Source organism: Eufriesea mexicana, unplaced genomic scaffold, assembly GCF_001483705.2.
Source record: "Eufriesea mexicana isolate 0111107269 unplaced genomic scaffold, ASM148370v2 scaffold759, whole genome shotgun sequence".
In the NCBI taxonomy this organism is placed as follows: domain Eukaryota; kingdom Metazoa; phylum Arthropoda; class Insecta; order Hymenoptera; family Apidae; genus Eufriesea; species Eufriesea mexicana.
The window spans coordinates 351,366-372,926 of record NW_016908917.1 but is presented as its reverse complement, the minus strand read 5'-3'; the positions used below and the strand labels follow the sequence as shown (position 1 = coordinate 372,926).

Below are 21,561 nucleotides of genomic sequence, written 5' to 3'. Positions count from 1 at the left end.
AGAAAGCACCTAATAATCCTGTCATCTTCGATTTATCAGTCGGGACCGTGCGATCTTCCCAAGATCCTGCCAATAATCGTCACAGACACGTTAGACGATCGCGTGCTGATCTAGATCGGATTTGGAAAACAGAAGCGACTCTTTCGCTGTTGACTGAATGGCTGGCAATTTGGTGCACGTTTACTCGGGAATAATCGACGTCGTCTGGCTCTATTTAGCGGTGGAAAATCGTTTTGTAGGCTTTTAACGAGCCGGTCGCTGTATTGGCAGCTACTTGGACCCTCGCCGGTTGACGCGGTCGATGCGAGTTATTACGTCGAACAACGGGCTCCTTCGTGAAATCTCGTTGGATCCCGGGGTCTATTTTTCATCAGCCTGTCTGCTCCGGACGTCGCGATTTATATTATCACCCCTGTATCGCGAGAGTCACCGCTGCCTCTCCTTCGACCGTTCCCTTCCGGCCATATTCCACCGAGTTAGAGGCTGAAGTTAATTTAAAAGTTCCCGCTGATCGCGGCCACTGTTCCGGTAATTTAACGAATTTCGTAATTTCGTTCTCTCGGTTCGTTTACGCAAAATCGTCGGACCCAAGTAGACGAGTCTCTTTTCCTTTTCTTCGTTCTTCCTTCGTTATTCTTCCGCCCCGAAGAGAGAGAGAAGAAGGAACGTTACAGGAGAAGCTATTTAAAAATGGCGGTTAATTTTAAGACGCAGCCGGATCTTAATAACCTCGGCTCTATTTTCTCGAATCTTTGCCGTAACGAAGCCGGATTGGATTATCCTAATTTCCAGAACGAACGTTCCCTGCCGCGTTCCGGCCTTCTAATAACCTGTTTCGTTTTTCACGCGCGTCTATTTAAATATTCGGCGGCCAGCGACGCCGCGGCCATTTAATTCCGTGTACAGTAATATTCCTCGCACGTAGTATTTTAATAAACCGGCCGAACAGGGCCGGGGGGAAGGGAAACGTAAGAGCCGAGATGGAAAACATTTTCATTAAACCTTTTACCCCCGTCGCGAGAGCAGGCCAAAGAGAATCAACTGCGTTTCTTTAGAAAGCTTCAATTTATCCTCGAAAAATTACTTTCGTGATTAAATCTGTCTCCTCTCCTTACCTCCCCGACCTTCCTGGCCTCTCGTAATATTCGATCCTTATATCAGCGTTCCTTTTATAAACATCTCGGTAATCCCTTATCTACCTCGTTTCTTCTTACCTCGTTACAACCCTCTGTCCTTCTCCATCTTGCTCCCCGCATATTGAGATCGTCGTGCACGATGGACCCGGGGAAATTACCAGCCTCTAAAATTCGTTAAATAAAACCTGCCCGGGGTGAACGCACGCGACGATCCCGGCTCGCGTTCGAAGAATTCTTGCTCATCTGCATAGTACGTTAGGAGCGATAAGTACCTTATTATTCCACCTTGCCGCTCGCCATTTCCATCTCTCGCGTTCCGCATTTTCCTCTCAGCGTAACAAACACGTTGCCATTATTATCGCCGTTTCACTCGGAAGACCGCGAAGTTAGCCCCGGCTCGTTCGTTCGAGGGCAACAGCAGCGACATCTAGCCAGAAGCACGCGCGACGCAGACAAATCGTTGCCCTGGAGCAGGATCGTCTCGCGGAGAATGGACAAACGTAGAGATCCGCCCACGGAATTCCGTCCGTTCGATTCGAATCGTGTTCCAAGCCTCGATCGAGACTGGAACAGAGTACCCGAAGTACCCGTCGAAAGATCGACGCGCTCCTTTACGACCCGCGTTTTACGAGCACGCTCGATTCCATCGTATTCGCCTCACGACCCAACCGCACGTCATCGAATGATCGCGGGAAAGCGTTAACGAGGCCAGCGGTCGATTTTACGACCCGAGCGGAGAAACCGGCTCTTTCCCGGACTGGAAATTTAGCAGCGCCAGATGGCCCGAGTTGATTGAATAAACGGGCAGAAATCTGGCCACGGGGAACGGTGTTCGGGTGATAGATGCGACGCGCCGAAGGAATAAAGTTCCTTCGATATTTCGCACAGGGTGTGTCGAAATCGGCCGATCGATTAGCAGGTGATTCTACGCGAGAAACTGAGTCGATATGGAAGAATGGAATTTTCTCGTTGGAAGCCTCGTTTGGGAGATAATGGAGCTCGAACTTGCGCGGAGCGCGTTGCGGTCAGCTGACAGGGGACGGTGCACCAGTGACATTCAAATTCGATTTCCGCGAAAACGGGGCTTCGTAGGGAAAAAGTTTGTTCCACGTTTTCGATGCATTTTTAGTCGTAGAATAATGTCCTACCGTTTTTGTTGTTTATTTTGGACTGGTTTACCGTTGATAAATAATTATACCGATATCTAATTCCTCCATTTTTCTCTTAAATTCACGGTACGGATAAATCACCGCTTTTCCTCGACTCCTACATTCGTATCGTCCTGACCAAGTGCTTCTCTAACCCCCGGCTTCCAACGAGTCGCACGATAACGCGGAATAAACGTTTCACAGCGTGGACGGGCTCGAATGTTAAATATTTTGCCAGAATTAATCCGGTCCGTCGGACGGGAGCGGGCAAAAAACGCGTCGCGTCGCAAAGGGGATGAAAAATGATGGTAACGAGAGGAACACCGCGACGGCTGACGGGGTTTGGGCGCGGGGGGTGAGACGTTTGAACGACGCGGTATTACGTTTCCCATCGGCAGCCGCGGATCATAAAGCAGCGAGGAAAATGGAATAAAGAGCGACAAGCGGTCCGTAAGCGAATATAAATATCCGCCTGGCGGAATAATTATTCGGATCGAGGAGGTCCCGGTGGCTGGCCCGCCATGCTTTCGACCAGACTAATGCCTCCTCCTACGAACCACTCCGGCTTTTAATTACGAGCGTCGCGATATATCACCCCGTCCGCGAGTTATTTTAGTTTCGAAGCGGGAAAGGATATTTGATGGCGGATATTTCTCTGGCTCATGTGACATCGCGGAGAGATTTGTGAAAAAAGGAAAATCGGAATACAGAGAACAGTGTGGAGTATTTCGAATCGAGGGGGCGAAGTTGTTCTGAATTCGAGATTGGGGTCGATTAGGCGATTCCTCGGATGATATCAGTAGTCTGCGTGATTTACTTAAATCTTGACCTTTTTTAGTGATTTCGGAGGATGGTTGAAAAAGGGGAAATTCTAGGGGAGAGAAAATATAATAATTTCTAACATCATGGTGTTTCTACATGAGCTAATTAATACTGGGACTATCAAAAAGGTTAGACTGACTCATCTCGGATATTTTATCTTTACATATAAACTACTTTTGACAAAATTTATGCTTACTTTCGTTTAACTCGAAACATAATTATTTATAGCTAACCCTTTGCGCTCGACGATTTTTTGGCTAAAGAAGGGTACGAGGTGGAAAATTTTCTGTTACAAAGCTGATGATATTTTTTGAGCAATAGGTAAGAAATCATATAACAATTAACACGTAGAATTATTTAATTTCGATACCTCGCACACTGTGACATTATTTTAAATTTGATATATTAATTAATATCGAGCTTCGAAATTTTATTAAAATTGCTGAAGGGCGCCTCTCGAGTGCAAAGGGTTAAATACCTTCCTCGACTATTACAATGATTTTTATTTGTATAAAATGTATGTATACAGCTACTCGTTATAACTCGGTAGTGTCAGTGTTAGACTCTTGACCAGCCCTGTATCATAAATACCGATTAAGACCTAATTTCTTTGGCGATGTTAGTGGAGGGTTGAAATACAAATTGGGTTCTAATTGACTCGAGAAAAGAGTAATTTTTGACATGAACGTAACAGATTTAGTTAACTTATATTCAGACTGTTAATATAATCTATAATTGTTTTTAAATTAAACTAATCGTTAAAAAAAGGGCACGTGGTTTCCTTTGCCTGTCAATTTGACAGATGTCCTTAGAAACGAGTATACAGATAACGTCCGTAAACCTAGTGTTAAGCGAATCGCAGTTGAATCCTCTACCCATAAACCAGAACGACTCAAACAGCCCCCGATACCGATATCAAAATCGCTAATTCACGAAATCCGATAGTATAAAATCTCTCGAAGCATGGCAATAACCAATCACGCTAGTCAACAGCCAGAAACCGAGAATCAAAGGACCGAGCAACCGCCGATGCGTCTAACCAACCCCAATCATCCCCCGCTGCGGGCCTAGCTCGCAGCGTTCGGCTGCAGCGTTGACAGCTAAATTTCTGCGATGCCTCGGTCGATTCGACGCGTCGTCGACGGGTGTATATCATTTACACGGTGCATTCGGCCGACAGTCGCGGCACGGAATCACGCGCTTGTAACAATGGCCTACGCGCCGGCGGCGGCCCGCTCCGCTCGCGGCGCGCTGCTACGTCAAATCAAAATAACGTGCAGCGCGTGCACGCTCGCAGCTTGGCGGTCGGCCAATTATTCGTTGGTCCGGAAACGTCGGATCTCGTCGCGTCCAGGCCTCGATCCATCCTCCGGTGCTTCAGACATAGCGACAGGAAGGAGCCGCGGGGCGGAGGGCGTGGGGATTTCGGGGCTGAAGGGAAAAAGGACGCACCGATGGGGGGCCACGGGTGGGACAGCAGGGGGTATCTCCAGCTTGTCAAAACGTATTCGGCCGCGGATGCGACGCATTATATAACGCGGTGGCCGATGGATCGCGATGGTCGTTCGAATCGCGCCAGAGGACAGGGCCGGGTTCCGGTGATTGCAGCCACTGGCTCGAAAACCGGTCGAAACGGGGAGAAACGTGACAGGGATTCGCTGGATGGGGACAACGGGGTGACCGGTGTCCATCAGCGTTCTCTTGCTTCTCCGTCCCACCCTTCGCCGACTATGTCCACCGTTCTGTTGTTCCGTGTTCTCTGTTCATAACAATTTCGATAGCCAGTCGGGTGTAATTGCTTTTTCGATGCGAAACAAGTTTTTCGAAAACGCCTATATTATCCCGTGATGGCGATTGCCTCGCGATGTTTCCAACTATTCCGCCACCGGACTCCTCTTTTTCCACCTTTTTCCAGCCCTCCGTTCTTTTGTCCCCTTTTTCCCGGTTTTCCTTCTCGTTCTCTCTTCTCACCCCTCTTTTTTGGTTCGTTTTCGAGAGGGTATCTTTCGCGTCCCGACGTAGAAACGAGTTTGTCGGAATTTTGACAGCGTTCTGCGCTGTGAATCGCTGTTAGCGATTGGCGTATTTCGGGCCGGTTTAAAATGGACGAGTGGCAAAGCGTTTAAGGGTGTGGAACGGGTATCCGGGTTATCTTACATCGGCCGATCATTAATTCGCTCGATGGGAGTGCTTTTGTTCGTCGATAGATCGAGGCTGATAGGGGTGGTATTGTTCAGCTTTGTCCGGATTACGGAGGATTTATCGTTTGGTAATTTTGGCAGGGTACCGGGGAAATTTTAATCGGTTACCGCCATTCATATCGCAAAAATCACGGAGCCTTCAGGTTCCTCGATGTCCTTATTTCATCTCCAAGAAGACCCAACTCGTGTATAATTACTTGTCATCGTACCTCGAAGTAATCGAACCTAGGGACCAAGACGATGTCAACACCCTGTTCGATGTCGCACCCCCGTCACGCTGCGACACCCCTGCACCGTAGAAATCCGAGGGACCAATCTGTTTACCCCACGACTGTCAATCCGATTCCTCGCCACGGAGGTTTACCTAGAGTGGTCCTCCTCGTGGTCGTTTTCGAAAATCGTTTTGACCGCGTCTCCCTCGCGAAACCCACCTCGCGTGGGGCAATCGAATCGACGGTCTCGGCCAATTTGCCGGCCATTCGGTATTGTTTCGTTTTGATTGACAAGTGGACAGGTCGCTGACCGCGTGTCGGCTAGCTGCATCAAAGCAGCAGCGGAGACAGCGCTTCGCGCGCGGATTATTTCGTCCAGGTTCGCGTCAAAGCCGATCTTGTGAAATCGACTGTGAGTTTGTGCTTCCACGTGTCACTCGGATGTTAGAACCAGGCGAGGTATTTCTGGAATCATGGGTATCTGCTGTTCAAGGTCGCTGGTGGATAAATTCGGCTTGCTTTTGCTTTGGATTGGATTTACAGTCAAGTTCCTGTCAACAAGGTAGGAAGTCTCCTTCTAATTTGGTCATAGAAATTCCTGGGTAAGTTCAATGGGGACCAAATTTAGCACGAATCTAAATTCTTGTAACTTAAATTAATTTCGATGCCTGCGTAAGAATTATTTTAAACCTAGAAAAGGGAATGACAGAAGTAAGAGAATGCAGCTTATGAAGATTTAGAGTTTCCATTCGATCCTAGTCACCCCCGTCGTCTGTATCGATCGTTACAGACTGACTGGTCGATTCGCAGTGAAAGAGACAAGGAAATGTGCACTATATATCGGAGTTGTTTCAGCGTCAACAATTTCCAAGTTAAAATCAAACATCGCGCGCGATACTCTTCTCTGTACAGAGAGGCAGGAACTTAGTTAACGTGATTTCTATACAGATCGTCGAGCAGCGATAACTCGTATCGATCTTGTTAGCTACCCGGGACAATAACAGGCGCATCATATCCGTGTCAATGTTCACGAATGCCGTGAACTTTGCGAAATCGATACTCGGTGACTAAGTAACAGCACCGTGTCAACGACGCGTTCCTCTCCACTCCTTTGATAAATACAATCACGGAACTTTCTCCCGCGAAACTTTAATCCTTTCGTTGGCCGACTTGAACGGGTCGGCTGATAAATCATCGATCTTGCGTTCCCTTAAACGCGAGTCATCGTGTAATCTCGAGTATTCCCGCGTGCTCCCCGGGTCGTCATCCGTCCGGTTACCGTGGAAGCTGGAGAAATCAAAGAATTCCATTCGACCCTCTTATTAACGCGCAAGCTCTTCCGAGACACGGTGACGAGAATAAATTTCCATATTTGCATTTCACCCACCTTTTCGAATCCCTTACCTCCGGGGTTGCTCGTAATTCCAGGCCGAAAGAAAAACAGTCTCGCTGGACGGAGGAGCTTACGTTACCGAGTTACTAATCGAAGCGGATAGTCCCTCCACCTCGCCATCCTCTTCCTTTTTATCTCCTCTCCATTTCCTTCGCCTTTTTTCCAAAGCTTTATTCCCATCGCTCTCTCTATCCGCCCACCACCCCCTTTTCCCTCGACTTCCAAGCGCGCAGCAGCCAGCACTCTCCTTACTATTCCAGGATACCCTCGAAAGTGCAGTCGAGAACTCGCCTCGCATTGATAATGCCCCGGCTATATTCCGGCGATGGGCGAGCGCGGAGGATGCTCCAGGGAGAATTTCCAGCGTCGAATAGAGGGGAAAAGAAACGCTCGAGAGGCTAAAGGTAGGCTGGGTATCGGCCGCGACCCCTAGCGAGTCAGAAGAAACCACCGGGACGGTCGTGTTACAGGGATGAATATTAACCCAGGCCTGTCGCAAACGATCCTCCGTCTTTCACTCCCGCCACAGTTTCAAACTTTCGTCCGACGATGCGACTCTGCTAGCTGTTCTGCACTCTGTTTCTCTAGAAGCTGTCAATGGATTAGGCACCGAGGCTACGATGCTATTAGAAGTCTGGTGAGCTGGTAGTCTACGTTCCTTTCGACTACCAGTTCGTCCCCCTTTCCACCTCCTTCGTGTCCCGATTCGAAATTCCGAGACTCACGGAACTTCAGCTTCGAGAACTTAGTCAGAGACTTTCGCGTCCCTGATTTCTACTCTTCGTTCCTGTGCCTTCAATGCCTCGATCATTTCCATAGATGTTTATTCTCTTCTCGAGAAGAATCTGACAGGCTTGCCTTTGACTCGTCGTTAGTATTCGATCCTCGATATTCGATCGACGTCTCTGAATGACTATTGACAGCCAGGGTCGTATCACAGACGAGTCGAAGGCTCGAGCTGTAGGGCGAAAGGGCTTCGCGCCGCCAAAGGCCGCTTTCTACGGAGAAAGTAATTCGCTAATGGCATCGCGAGATGCGCAAACGCAGCCTGGCATTCTTCGACGTGACGATGCCTTTCGGGAAAAGCAACCCTCGATCTCGGGGCTAGACTTTATCCAGATGTATCCCCGGCTCGTATGAGATCGCGATATTTCGAGGGGGATTCCTGGGGTTCGAGATTGTAATTGAAGTTCGGTGTCTTCTTGATCTTGGCAAGAGGATCTCGAGACGCCAGACTCGGTGTCTGATGGATTTTGCTCGAGTAATATGGCGAATTTAGGGAATAGTTTCGAATAGTTTCGCTAGGGTCACCTTTTGTTATCTCCAACTTTCGATTTCCTTATTAGAATTTATATTGCGGTACATTTGCTTCTATTACTGTCTTTGGCAGTCAGAGAAGCTTCGTGTTTCGACCAATTCCCTGTCATACTTACTGGACGTTCTTTATCTCCATTCTGAGGTGCTCAATGAGCAAACTCCTGTCATGAAACATATAAACTAGTCATCGTTGCAACTGACCCACAATGACGAGGTGCAAAAGAGCAAACTCCTGTCATAAAACTTTCGATTTCCTAGTTAAAATTTATATTGCGGTACATTTGCTTCTATTACTGTCTTTGGCAGTCAGAGAAGCTTCGTGTTTCGACCAATTCCCTGTCATACTTACTGGACGTTCTTTATCTCCATTCTGAGGTGCTCAATGAGCAAACTCCTGTCATGAAACATATAAACTAGTCATCGTTGCAACTGACCCACAATGACGAGATGCAAAAGAGCAAACTCTTGTCATAAAACTTTCGATTTCCTAATTAAAATTTATATTACGGTACATTTTCTTCTATTGCCGTCTTTGGCAATTTAACAGTTTCTTGTTTCAACCAATTCCCTGTCATATTTACCGGACGTTCTTTATCTCCATCCTGAGATGTTCAATAAGCAAACTCCTGTCATGAAACATACGAACTAGTCATCGTTGCAGTTGACCCAGAGTGACAAGATGCTCAAAGAGCAAACTCCTGTCATAAAACTTTCGATTTCCTAGTTAAAATTTATATTGCGGTACATTTGCTTCTATTACTGTCTTTGGCAGTCAGAGAAGCTTCGTGTTTCGACCAATTCCCTGTCATACTTACTGGACGTTCTTTATCTCCATTCTGAGGTGCTCAATAAGCAAACTCCTGTCATGAAACATACGAACTAGTCATCATTGCAGCTGACCCCGAATAACCAGTTGTCACTGATACTTTATATGTAATCTGAGTACCGAGGAGTTAGGATTAGACCAACGTCATTTCACGCTCCCTGTAAACCAGGGTACCTGGTAACCTGTAGACCAGGTTAGGCCAGTCTGCCAAGTACCCGTTCGTCGAAACTCTTCCTCCCGTGAGAACAAGCCACTGTCTGGCTCTGCAAACGTCGCGGGCGAGAGGAAACGAAAGAGCCACGTAGAGCTGGAGCGACGTAAACGGTTGGAAGGCGAGAGTTTGCCGGATCCGGTTCGTTTCGTTGGAGACTCATCTCTCGACGGCATAAAGGGAGTGGTTCGATTTCCGGCCCGGGAACGCAGACACAGAAGGAAACACGCGACAGTCCTTTAACGGCACGTTTACGCTCCTTTTACTGCGGAGTAATGGTATTGGCAATCTTCTAGGCAGCCACGCCATCGGCGGATCTTCGCAGCGTCGCGACGCCGACCGGCTTTTATCGCGCCCTTCTGACGGACGCCGCGATTCGCCCATCAAATCCTCTTGTAATCGCGAAGAGCAGCGCGTAAATCAGTCCCGACACCCCCTCCTTCGAGATGACTCAGCGGGCTCGTAAACCACCTTACCCTCGTCTGCAACCCCCCGCGATGGTCCACGATGGCTACCAGTTACTCCTGGATGAAGACATTTCGGCGACTCGTATGACATTCGAGGCTGGTTTCCAACGCTTTCTATCGATTCCGGCTCGAACAGCTTTCGATGTTTAAGGGCTTGTTCCGCTCGTTCTCCGTTCATCCCCAAAAACAGCCCGAGTCAATGGGAGACGGGTTTACGTCTTTGCTACCAGTATTCTATCACTCGTTGACACTTACTAGGCACACCACTTGCGGTAGACCCTAGTAAGGAACAATGAATACACTAGACAATGTGCATTCAAGACCGAATTTGTTCAAACACCCACCAACATCGAGAGATTAGAGAATTCTAAATACACCCCTGTGGAGGCATTTTCACCCTTGCCGACAGATGGACTCTTAGTTGAAAGAGGTTCGAGGACTTTCTCTCAAGTGCTCGATAAAAACCCTCTGTTTCCTATATATACAATTTCCAAATTTTTCAATAGTATCGTCGGCTATTCGAAAGGCTAGAAATTAGAATGAAAGAGAATGAACGCAAAGGGGTATATAGGGTGTGAGAGCAGTGTCAGAGAGACAGTTGTCAATTGTTAAATAAGTCCTGAGAATAAATTTGAGTATAGTAAGTGCTTCGTTATTAAAGAAACGTCATTATTTATCAAATTTACAAATCTCTAGCCTACGAGGGATTTAATCGAGAATAATTTCGTATAAATTATTGGCACACCTTGCAGTACTAACTAAAAAATTGGAAAAACCATAATTCAACCAGTTTTACGTTTATACAAGGACGTAAACCTAACCCAAACCTAACTCAAACTTCACCAAACACTATCAGATTAACTCTCCCCATAAAATTGTTAAATAGAACACAGGGGTTGATTCGACGAGGTAAGATGCTCGCAGAAAATTGCTTAGTCTACAATTTCAAGTTATTTCAAAGATTCTTGCGTTTAATCTAAAATTCAATGTAACTTTAACGGATAAAATTTCTTGACCCAAATTTTCCCTTTCAAAAATCGCCCCGACAAAACGCGTATCCGATTTCGCTGATGTTACTTTGCACATTGGTAATTGGTATTTACGAGTACTCCGAAATTTTCGAGAATTAATTTCGGTTCCCGATTTGCCGCGTAGGGTATCGAATAAATGGACACCTGACATTCGCAAAATTGTAAATTATCGCGGTAGCACGGTGCGCGCTTTCGTCCGAGCCGAGTACACCTTTATGAAACCAATTACACCGCAGGATGTCAATTTTTCACCGTGAAGCATCGCCGGCAACGATTCGATTTCTCCAAAGGGGGATGGTTTATTTCGACGGGAACGAACGCTCGTTTCTCGCGTTGCGCGCGTTCCAACCCTTAAGCGGTGAGAATGAGTCGTTAATCAAAGAAAGGAAGCCGTGCAGCTCGCTGGAACTTGTTAACGGCGTGCAGAATTGATACCAACTGCGATCCAGATTTATATTAATTACGGGGGCCGTGTCAATCGGGGATAATTCCCGGAGAAATCGCAAGGAGGGAACGCGGGGTGGGATTTCCGGGGGGGGAAAGGGGTCGGTGGCTCGCGTTTAAGGGGATTGGACCGCTTCGATGAAGACGTTTTAGAGAAATATGATCCATCGGGCGCCGTGTCAGGCCGGACGTCACAGATTTCCGCAATATTTCAGCACGGATTTCTCTCAAGGCTAACGCCACACCACCAGAGGGATGAACGTCCGTGACTGCGAAGCGTTATTACGTACGAGAATTCCGTGATTCATGCCCTCGTTTTTCGGCAGTTCCATCCCGATAGTCGTTTCTCCTGTTATTCTGTTTATTCGCGCAAATATTTATTTTCAACCCCCGCGGAAATATTCGGAATTTTCCTTAACTCGTTATAAATCTATCTCACGGCAAATTGTTTCGGTTAACGATTTTATGCGATAATTTCATTCGATAGTTTCCCGTAAATTGCGAAACGCGATACGCGAAATAAAATATTCGAATTGGATATGACGTGTACAGGAGTGCGGCTGGTTAGCGGTTTCGCGACAAATTTAGTTGTAATCGTGTTACGCGATTGAATAATGGTATAATATTTATTATAGGTGCGAGGGGTTAAATATAAAACGGAAAAATAAGGGCGGTTGCCGTGGAAGGGTATTTCCGCCATTTGAACGCCTGTAACGTAGACATCGAGCTATTTCCTTGGTGAAATTGGCGGCTCACTTGCCCCCTGCCTTCAACAGAGCCTTGAGCGCCATTAATCAATGGGGAATTCAGCAATTAACGCTCTGGTTTTATTAACGTGCCACTCTAGCTCGCACCCTTGCTATCCGCCTGATATTCCGCGTATTATACAGGGTGTCTCTGATTTTCCTCCCGCGAAATTCATCCAAATCAGTCGTAAAAATTAACTCGAAATTCATTCGAAACTCTTCCCAAATTTTTCCAAAAATTATCAACTAACGACAGTTGTCAATATTTTTACAATTAATACAATACTTAAAAAACGCTATCTTACTTATTAAAAATTCGGTAAACAATTTTAACAAATAAAAAAGAAGGAAATAATCGGAAGTTCTCAACAAAGTATACTGGGCCGCAAATAAGCGTGATTGCCCAACTTCGTAAATCCATAAATCCCTCGTTAGATCCATATCTGCAGAGACACCCAGTGCACGCACGTACACGAACACAGTTGCATGCGATACACGCGCAATTACGCGAGCAGTGCGATGCACCGGTTCATAACAGTGCACATTTCACATACGAAATTTTATCGAGTCGCCTCCGGTAGCTTCGACGCATCCTCGCGTCCTCGTGCTTTTTCTCGCTCGCCTTTTTCCCACCCGCTCCAATTCGCTCCGTGTCTTTTTACTCTACTCCCTCGCTCGACCCTGATCACCGCGGTTTCCCTTTTTCAATTTTAATTCCCCGCCGATAGCTACACGGTGGCAAAAGAACGAGTGTACACGACCCCTCTGACGAGATCTCGCGCGCCCCTGCCGACAAACCGCCGCAGGATTGTCTTCATTAGGCGACCAGCGTGAAATTCCGCGTGCGTCGGGTCGAATTTTTTAGCGAATAGGGAAAAAGGAATGGAGTACGGCATCTGGGCAAGATAACTGGAAAATTTCGCTCTTGGGATGGTCCGGAATGGTGGTAGGCGATGTCTATTTTCGACTTGAAATTCCACGCGCGGAGGAGTTGGACTTTTAACCATTCACGAGTACGCTCGTACACGTATGGCTGAAAAATTTGCACGAACAATATGACACGCGTAATAAGAAGGGAATTGCAGGTCTGTATCGGTAGAATGAAAAAATAATTCAACGATATACGGTATATTTAGTGTACACGTTTATCGGAGATACGAGCCGTGGTGGCGCTAGTGAGTTAAATGCGCACGGTCTTAAGACTGTCTTACAACACTCACTCGTGAAAGGATTAACCTAAAGGGAATTTTGATTTTTCCTATTTCCAATGATAATTGCAATTCTTACTTGCCCGAACATTAGTTGTGAGATTATTAAATTGAAAAAGTATGGTTGCGTCCAAAATTGCTTGTATAATATATTTCTTTCTCATCTCAAAAAGTTTTCGCAATATTTATGGACACGTGTAATAAGAAGAAAATTGCAGGATTGTCTCGGTAAAATGAGAAAATAATTCAACGATGAACACAATATTTACTGTACACGTTTATCGGAGATACGAGCCGTGGTGGCGCTAGTGAGTTAAATGCGCACGGTCTTAAGACTGTCCTACAACACTTACTCGTGAAAGAATTAACCTAAAGGGAGTTTTGATTTTTCCTGGTTCCAATAAAAATTGGAATTCTCACTTGCACGAACATCAGCTTTGAAATGACAAAATGTCGCGTCCAAAGTATCTCGTACAATAATTATTTCATAAAATGTATATTTCTTTCGTCACCCCAACAAATTTTCGCGGTATTTATATACACCTTCTACACCTTCATCTTTAATACCATTCACGCCCTCTCTCCACTCTCTCTTTCTCTCTTTCTCGCATCTGATATAGTAACCACTCCAATTTACCCCAAACCCAGCAGCACTCAGGCTATCTCCGAACGATCGCCTGGAATTGACGCGTACGGGCAAGATAGGGCTAGACATGGAGAGCACGTTGCAAACAGCATCGAATCAGGTAGACAGATGCAAAGTCGACGATGGTGATTAGGATAATTGGTCGGTGAAAGGAAAATCCGCGACAGACGGATAGATGGTGGCGAGTGATCCAAATGGGAGATCCCATTTCGCGTAACTGGCTAACGGCTTTGCTTTTCCAGCTGGAACAATTGGGCCCTTCTTGGCTGCGGGCTGATACCGCTCTAACAGCCGCATAACTGTCACCGGGCTGGCATGGTTCACATGAAAGATCGCGCGTGACTAGACGCATCTGCCCGGCTGTAAATGCTATCTCGTTGCCGCTAGTTCTCTGACGTTTCAGGGCAAACGTGGCCTCTTACCGTGTTCCAGAAGCGTTCTTTTGTTAGAAGCTAACGGAACGCCTGGAAGGCTGCCAAATCTCAGCCGACGTTGTCTAATACCTCGAATTCGACGTTTCCTTTAACTTTGCCTGTAACATCGTGCGAGACTCGTGGTGAAGAAATGGGGCCAAACGTGATTGTGACTGGTGCGAGTAGGTAGGGTGCAATGTAAACAACACGAGTTAGATACGTGTAGGCTCGTGGTTAATTTTCATCGATGTTTTCTTGTCTCAGTTGCATATTATTGTTGACTCTATTGTTGATTATGGCATCGTAGAGTAAAAGATTAACGTAATAATCCTTTTCTTTCTTTTTTGAGTTTTATGCAGTGTTGTCTGAAAATTTGGATTGGATACTTTATAACCCCTTGCAGTGTGATTAAAGAGGTGTCCTAATTTTATTTAATCACTTTATTCCATCCACGATAGAATTAGGGAACAATTTTAGAAATTCTGCGACTTTTGTTGAAACGTATTAGATACAATTATGGTTGTTTGATAGGTGTATAAGTCATTTATGTTTGTTAAACTTGTCACGAAGTTAGTCGACAATCTTTCCTCGACAAGCTTCATTTTTAATTCGCAATTCCTGCCTTAAGCTGCATTCGAGAATTTGAGTTCTTCGATTTTTTAACACTAGGACTGCCGACCTTTAATTTAATTATTAATTTTAGTGGTGCGATGATGATACGTAAATATATTAATCGCAGTTCTATGCCAATATGTACCAACGCTAATTTCCTCAAAAGCAGGTATATATTTTTAGCAACTGCAATGAGGAAAATTCTGAGGCCACTCATTTTGACCGAATCGATAGTTCTAGTGTTAAGATTCGAATTGTCCCTACAGCGAAGAAATATAAGTTAATAAATTAATGACAAATTTTGTGACGTAGTTTCAATGAAAATTCACGTGACGTATATGTATTTCTAATATTTTTCTTTTTTCGCGTATTCGAAGGAATAATATTTAAAGAAAAATAAGCCGAAGAAGAGTCCGCGAAAGAGGGGATTTATTGGAGGTCTCAGAGAACACGTGTCCGTGTCTGCCTGCGCGTGTTAACAATGATAAACCGGGGCTGATCGAGGAGGGCAAAGCGTTATCAATCACACTCCATTACGACTCGCTACTGCTAGGCACTTTTATCGCAATCCGTCCTCGACTGGAGTTACGCTGTGAAACCGGCTGAGAAGATTCGATAAATCCCCGAGTTCTCGTAATTTCCTTATTGCATCTGCTCGATAAATCGCCGCGACTCTTAAGCTGTTATAATATCGATTCCGGATCTCGAAACAGTTCCGAAGAACCGTTATTTCCTATAACCGTTATAAAGAAACGAAATCGTTGCAGAGCGATCATTTTGTTTGCGGTTGCAGTGGCTCTCGAGTTATATCTTCTATATCAATTTAGCACGTGCGATATCGCGTGGAAAATTTTCATAAAATCTCTGTGTGAAACATCCTGTAAAATTTTAAAAAATGTCGCTGTTAGGATGGAAATAGGATCGATATGAAAATATTTCTATTATAAAATCTATCGAGTTTACTATGGTAAGATGGTAAATTTTACTGTGGCACGATAAAATATATCGATTTTACTATGGTAAAATAAAATGTACCGATTTTATAATGGTAAAATGGTGAATTTTGCTGTGGTATGATAAAATCTATCAATTTTATTATGGTAAAATGGTAAATTTTGCTGTGGTATGATAAAATCTATCAATCAATTTTACTATGGTTGAATGGCAAATTTTACCATAGTATAACATCTATCGATTTTACTATGGTAAAATGGTAAATTTTACTATAATATGATAAAATCTATCGATTTTACTATGCTATAATAAAATCTATCGAGTTTACTGTGGTAAAATATGTATGATAAAATCTATTGATTTTATTCTAGCAAAATGGCAAATATATAATACTTACTATAGTATGGTAAAATCGGAATTTTAAAATCTGCTCGGAATAATTTTTACTTTTTCGCATAAACGTAACGTCATTAAAATTCCGAATCTTGTTATTCGTCTGTTTTCAAATGACAATTAATGACAGTTATTTCTAGGACCGTTTCAACCCCTGCGAATCGTTCAGAGTGTTATCTCCAGCGACCAGCAAGCCTCGTGTCCCGATTTATCTCATCGAATTTCGGCCACCCTTTCCTGAGTTTCGTTATCGTACACCTTCAGAAAATGTCGATAACAGTGAGATTGTTCCAAGTATCAGAAAATAATCGAATATCTCAAAGATCAACGCGTCGCGTGCAACTCGAGCAAAAATTGCGGGGCGGAAATTAAAATTTAAGCTTCGGGGAAAAATATTTTTGACAATTAACGTAAATCATTTCGCGTTTCGCGATTTCTTGGTTACATTCGTTATCGAACCATGCAAATAACGAATATTCGACAGGGGTTTATACGTATCCCATTGGGATGTTTGAATATAAGAAAAATTTACTCGATTTTGCGAATTTATATGAAAAGCCTCTTCGTTTTTGCGAAATCAACGATTATTTATTGTTTGGATGGAGCGAAATTTGAGTTTTGTGTAGTTTATAAACATCGTATTCCGATTCCTCGTAAACACTCGTTCGAACAATCTCCGTTCATTAGCGATAAATGTTCGGCAAGGTTCGGCATTATCTCGTGTATGCATTAACGAATCCGCCAGTCGTTAAACAATGCAATTATTTCGATGTTACATTTAAATCGTGCGCGGCATACTTCATTAACGAAGCCAATATCGCGGTATTTATAACATTTATCCCTCCCGAAACCTGGGCAAATTTCAGATGCAAATCGACTACGAGAATTCGTTATTAAACCAACGATCCCTTCACCGATACCGGAAAAATTCTCGTTATCGTTACAGTAAACAAATTATCAAAGACGTAAAAGCAACGGGAAATATCTTTCACCAATTTTTACTCGGAAAAATAACCCGATTTTATATTCATTCTCACGAACGAATATCGGAACGTTCTTTCATTTCATATTTTGTTAATCCTGTATCGAGTTATTTTGATTAATTTGCATGTTCTAGCATGGACGTATAAAACCGGTATTTTAGCGCGATAATTTAATTTCGTGAAAATATGACAATGCAGGTACATTATTGGTTAGAGGAGCCTATCATGAAATAGAATGCGAGGTTAAAATGAAAGAGTTAGAATGCGAGCGAGGACAGTGTCAAACAACGAATGGTAGAGTAAGGTCAGTTTGAAAACAGTGTGTGATACATCTAACTATTCTATAGGAAGAATTAATTTGACAGTGTTTAGGTATTTTTATGAACCTAAGCTAATTTAATAATTAAATTCGTAGGTTTGATTCTACTATAATTCAGAGTGAATATGTTGGACTGGATGTTGTATGTTTCGGTTTGATGTTCTGGTTTTGACTACCTATTTGGGATCTCAGTCTATTCTAATGGATTCGGGTGTGTGGTGACTGGTTGCTGTGATGTTTGAGATGTAGTTGCGTGTTTTTCTATTAATAGTGCATGTCTATTAGGGATGTGTATGGAATTCGATGTCTTTCAATGTTGATGGAAGTTTAGATAAATTCAGGCCGGTTTGCTCTTAGTCCAGTTGTGATTTATAGTCTCTTATTCTTAGGGACTAGTCTAAGTAGTGGTCCTAATGGAACACTGGCAATAAAGAAATAAAGCAGACTCCCATTGACTCGGGATGCACGATGTTTTTAGGCAGTAATGTAGTTAATGAACAGTGTGAAAGCAACAAGCAATAGAGTAGGTCAGAGTAAATAGGAAATATTGTAATGGGTATAGCGAAAGCTCGATCTTTTGGATACCAATTATATTATTATTTATGAATCAGAGATTTGTGTATATCTATACTCTCCTAACTTCGTTCTCTATAAACATATATCATAAAAATAGAGACGAACTTTGAATAGCATTTCGGGGTGTCAGGAAGTCCCAGGAATTTTTCCTTCCTTCGCTCTTCCTTTCCGTTTTTCGGGTATAGACATCACCATATCGCAAATCGTTTGGCCACCTTAAAACACGTCGCAGTCATTGGAAATATCTGCTGTTCGCAGCGTCAGTGAATCGGGTTGCACCGGTAACAACCCCTCACCGCTCTGGCCGCCATGTTCGCGGGCGTCGCAGCCCTGAAATCGGTGGCCAGTGAGCCGGAAGGAAGATAAAATGCCGCGATTCGAGTTCGCCTCGTTAGATCGGAACGACGCAATTAACAACGTCTATCCGGTCGATCGCGTCCGGACGCTTCAAAGACACCCCCGCTTTTGTCCCATTCGGCTCGATCTGAAAATTTCACCGCGGCCGCCATTGTTCTCCGCGATGCGCGAAGGCGAATATAGAACGACGCCGATTGCCCGCCGTACGGGCCGCCAAGCCACCCTCTGCGATCCCGTCACAGCGAAAGTTCAGGTTCCAGTTATCTTGCCGCCTCTCTCTGTATTGACGATCCCCGGTTTGCCAGCCGGGACAATTTAGATCCAGCAGAGCGATAAACGCCGCGCGATTGAATAACGCCTTGATTAAACGCGATCCCATTTCTGATAATTCCCCCACTTTTCCCGGGCCTCCTCCGCGTGCGAATTTTCCTCGCGATAAGGCGGAGGAATTCGAAAGATGGCCGCTGGATAGCTGGATCCACGGTTAATTGGGAAGTTGTCGCTGATAGCTTTTTTCAGGAATCGTGTGTTATTAAAACGCTAGTGTCATGCTTTCTTTATCACCCATCCTATAGTCGTATTTTTTTTTTTTGCATATTACAGGGATGTCCGTTTAAATGGCCATCAACTGGGTTCGCTCGTGGCCATTTAAGCGGAGGACTTTACCCCGGTTTATTACGATTCTTTTTACGCGTTACAGCATTGTCCGTTTAAATGGCCACGGGCTGTGCCCATTCTTGGCCATTTAGGCGGAGGTGTTATTTTTCGGCAATGAATCGGTTGCTTTTATCGCTCGTATTCTTTTCTCGTATGTTACATCGTGTGGTTCGATATGAGCGCGGAACTTTAAAAATAATTGGCGGGAATAGGTGGTACGATTTTTCTGTCCGTTGTCGAACGAGGAAGAATTGAAATAGAAAAGAGAAGAATAAAGAAGAGAAAAGAGAGAAAGTGGTTTACTCACGATGTCCACGCGGCGGTGATTCGCCGGTGATGGAGGCGATGCGCGGCGCGTCCTCGCTGATCTCCATGTCAGCGGTCTTCCGGTAGACGTCCGCGATGAAGGCGGTGCAGCGCAGGTGCAGTCGGCCGTTTTGGAACATGTCGTTCGTCACCTTGAACTCTATGGTAGACTTGGACACCTGCGAGCCGTCGTCCTGCGGGATGGCCAGGTGTCTGGTCCTGTATACCATGCTGTCGTTGCCGATCTGCGAGAATACCCAGAAAGCAGAAGTTTAAATCACCAACGGCTGATTCGCAGACGTCGCAACAGGTTTCCGCGCTGCGAGCCGCGCTCATTCTCGTTCCGCGCGACGCCCACAGCGAATGTCGGGCCTTTTACTCACAAGTGCGGTTTCAATTCGCGAATTCGCGACTGGCCCAAAGTGTCTGAGTTCAAATAAATTCCCACCTAATGCGTTTTAATCATTTCAACAATGCGTATTGTTTGGCCTTTTCATTTGTTTTTTTTTGCCGTTGGTGAAGGCAGAAGCGAAATTTCGTATTTTTCGTTCACCAGCGACTCTCGCGGAAGATTTAATTAGAAAATTACTTTCACCACGCACCGCGAGGCACTGCATGTTTGCCCGGCAACAATGCGAGAAAACAAGCGCGCACGTCAAATAAATATTTAGCGAGCGGAAAATGAAACAGATTAATTTTGAAGCCCGCCGTTGTGTGTGCATCGGCGGAACGGTTGCGTGTAAAGCGCGAATTATTGTCCGCGTTCGCGTTACCGCGAGGAGGGCGCCACCGGTAGGACGGCGGTGATTTCGCATACTCGCAGAGGGTCTCGTATTTTTCTCTCCAAATTACCCTTCGCGGACAGCTTTAGTGTCGCTTCGTTCTAGACTTCGTTTTAAACCTCCTTTTTGAATTGAAAACTACCCTTATTTCATTGTTATTATTAACACGGTATTTTATTAATCACTATCATTAAGGTTTCGTATTAAAGAAATTATGGCGGTGGAAAATATGGTTATAAAGAAATTTATCTGTATGAAATAATCCTCTGCGCTACTGACATCAATGAAACATCAATCTCCATTCCCGAATCTTCCCCGTGCTCACGTTGCGAACCGACATGACTGGAGATATGTCGTTCAACGCCCTCGGAAAGCTAACCTCTCCGACTGACTACAGCCTGGGAACATAATCCAGCAGCTTGTACACCGTTCAAACCGTTACTATCCAGTTATTGCGTTATTATCCTCGTCCTTTTAACGTCTTCCTGGGCAAATACCTCATCGATCGTGTCTCGGACGTTCCCCGGCGAATTTAATTTCCCGCTCGCCATCGAAGATGGCGCTTCGTAGATATTGCCGCGGCGTCCTAAGGCAGGGACGAATCTCGTTCGCTCCTCCTAAAGATATTACGCAGTTTCGTTGCTCTTAAGGTAAATGAACGAGCGAAAGGGTGGCTACGAGCCTTTTCTCCCTTTTTTCCTCTACGCCTCTGTCTGCCGGTTTCTTCAGCCCAGGGGGGAGCAGGGGGAAGGAGAGGGTTGGTATCGCAGGGTACGGCAGTCGCTGGGGGTTATTACTTCGGGGAACAAACGAGTCTGTGCATTAAGTCCGCGGACTCGCGATGACACGGGACTACGCGGCCTCTGTTCATAAAACATAATGCATAAAGCTTGTGCCTTGTCGCTGCCGTTGCCCTTCTCACTCGGGCCCACCTTATCGCCCGCTAGATTTGTAGTTGGATGATCCCGCGACAACGCGTCTCCTCCACCTCCAGGGATATCGACGTCGCAAGGGGAAGCTCGTCGTGCGAGCACGCTGATTTTTATTAAGATCGAGCGCGTTCCTCGATGCAGCCGTGACAGTCAGCGGTTAGCAGCGATGCTGGATGCAGAGGTCGGAGCATTCTCGTATGTCACATATGGTTTTTCGAATGGGAGTCGACGCGACGACATGGTGGATCAGGATTAAGACATTGAACAGTATTTGAAGCTGGCGAAAGCTGACTATAAGCGAGATTTCGAGGATTTATTAGGACGAGGTATTATAGAGTCAAAGAGGTGTCAAAGATGTCAAAGTGGTTATTAGCGTTTCGAAGGTTATCGAATTCACTTCTCACTGGTCTAAAATATTCGTCTGGCATCCAAAATATCTGTACTTTTCCTTGGAACCTTGAGAATGCCG

The 21,561-nt window shown here is 45.0% G+C and overlaps 1 protein-coding gene across 1 annotated transcript in view; it reads right to left on the bottom strand.

Moving 5' to 3' along the window:
* LOC108546709 (uncharacterized) overlaps positions 1-21,561 on the bottom strand; it is a 224,262-nt gene that overhangs the window by 10,753 nt on the left and 191,948 nt on the right. Inside the window, exon 5 of the mRNA XM_017898932.1 lies at positions 19,380-19,623. Coding sequence (XP_017754421.1) covers positions 19,380-19,623 — 244 coding nt within the window. The remainder of the gene's footprint in view (positions 1-19,379; positions 19,624-21,561) is intronic.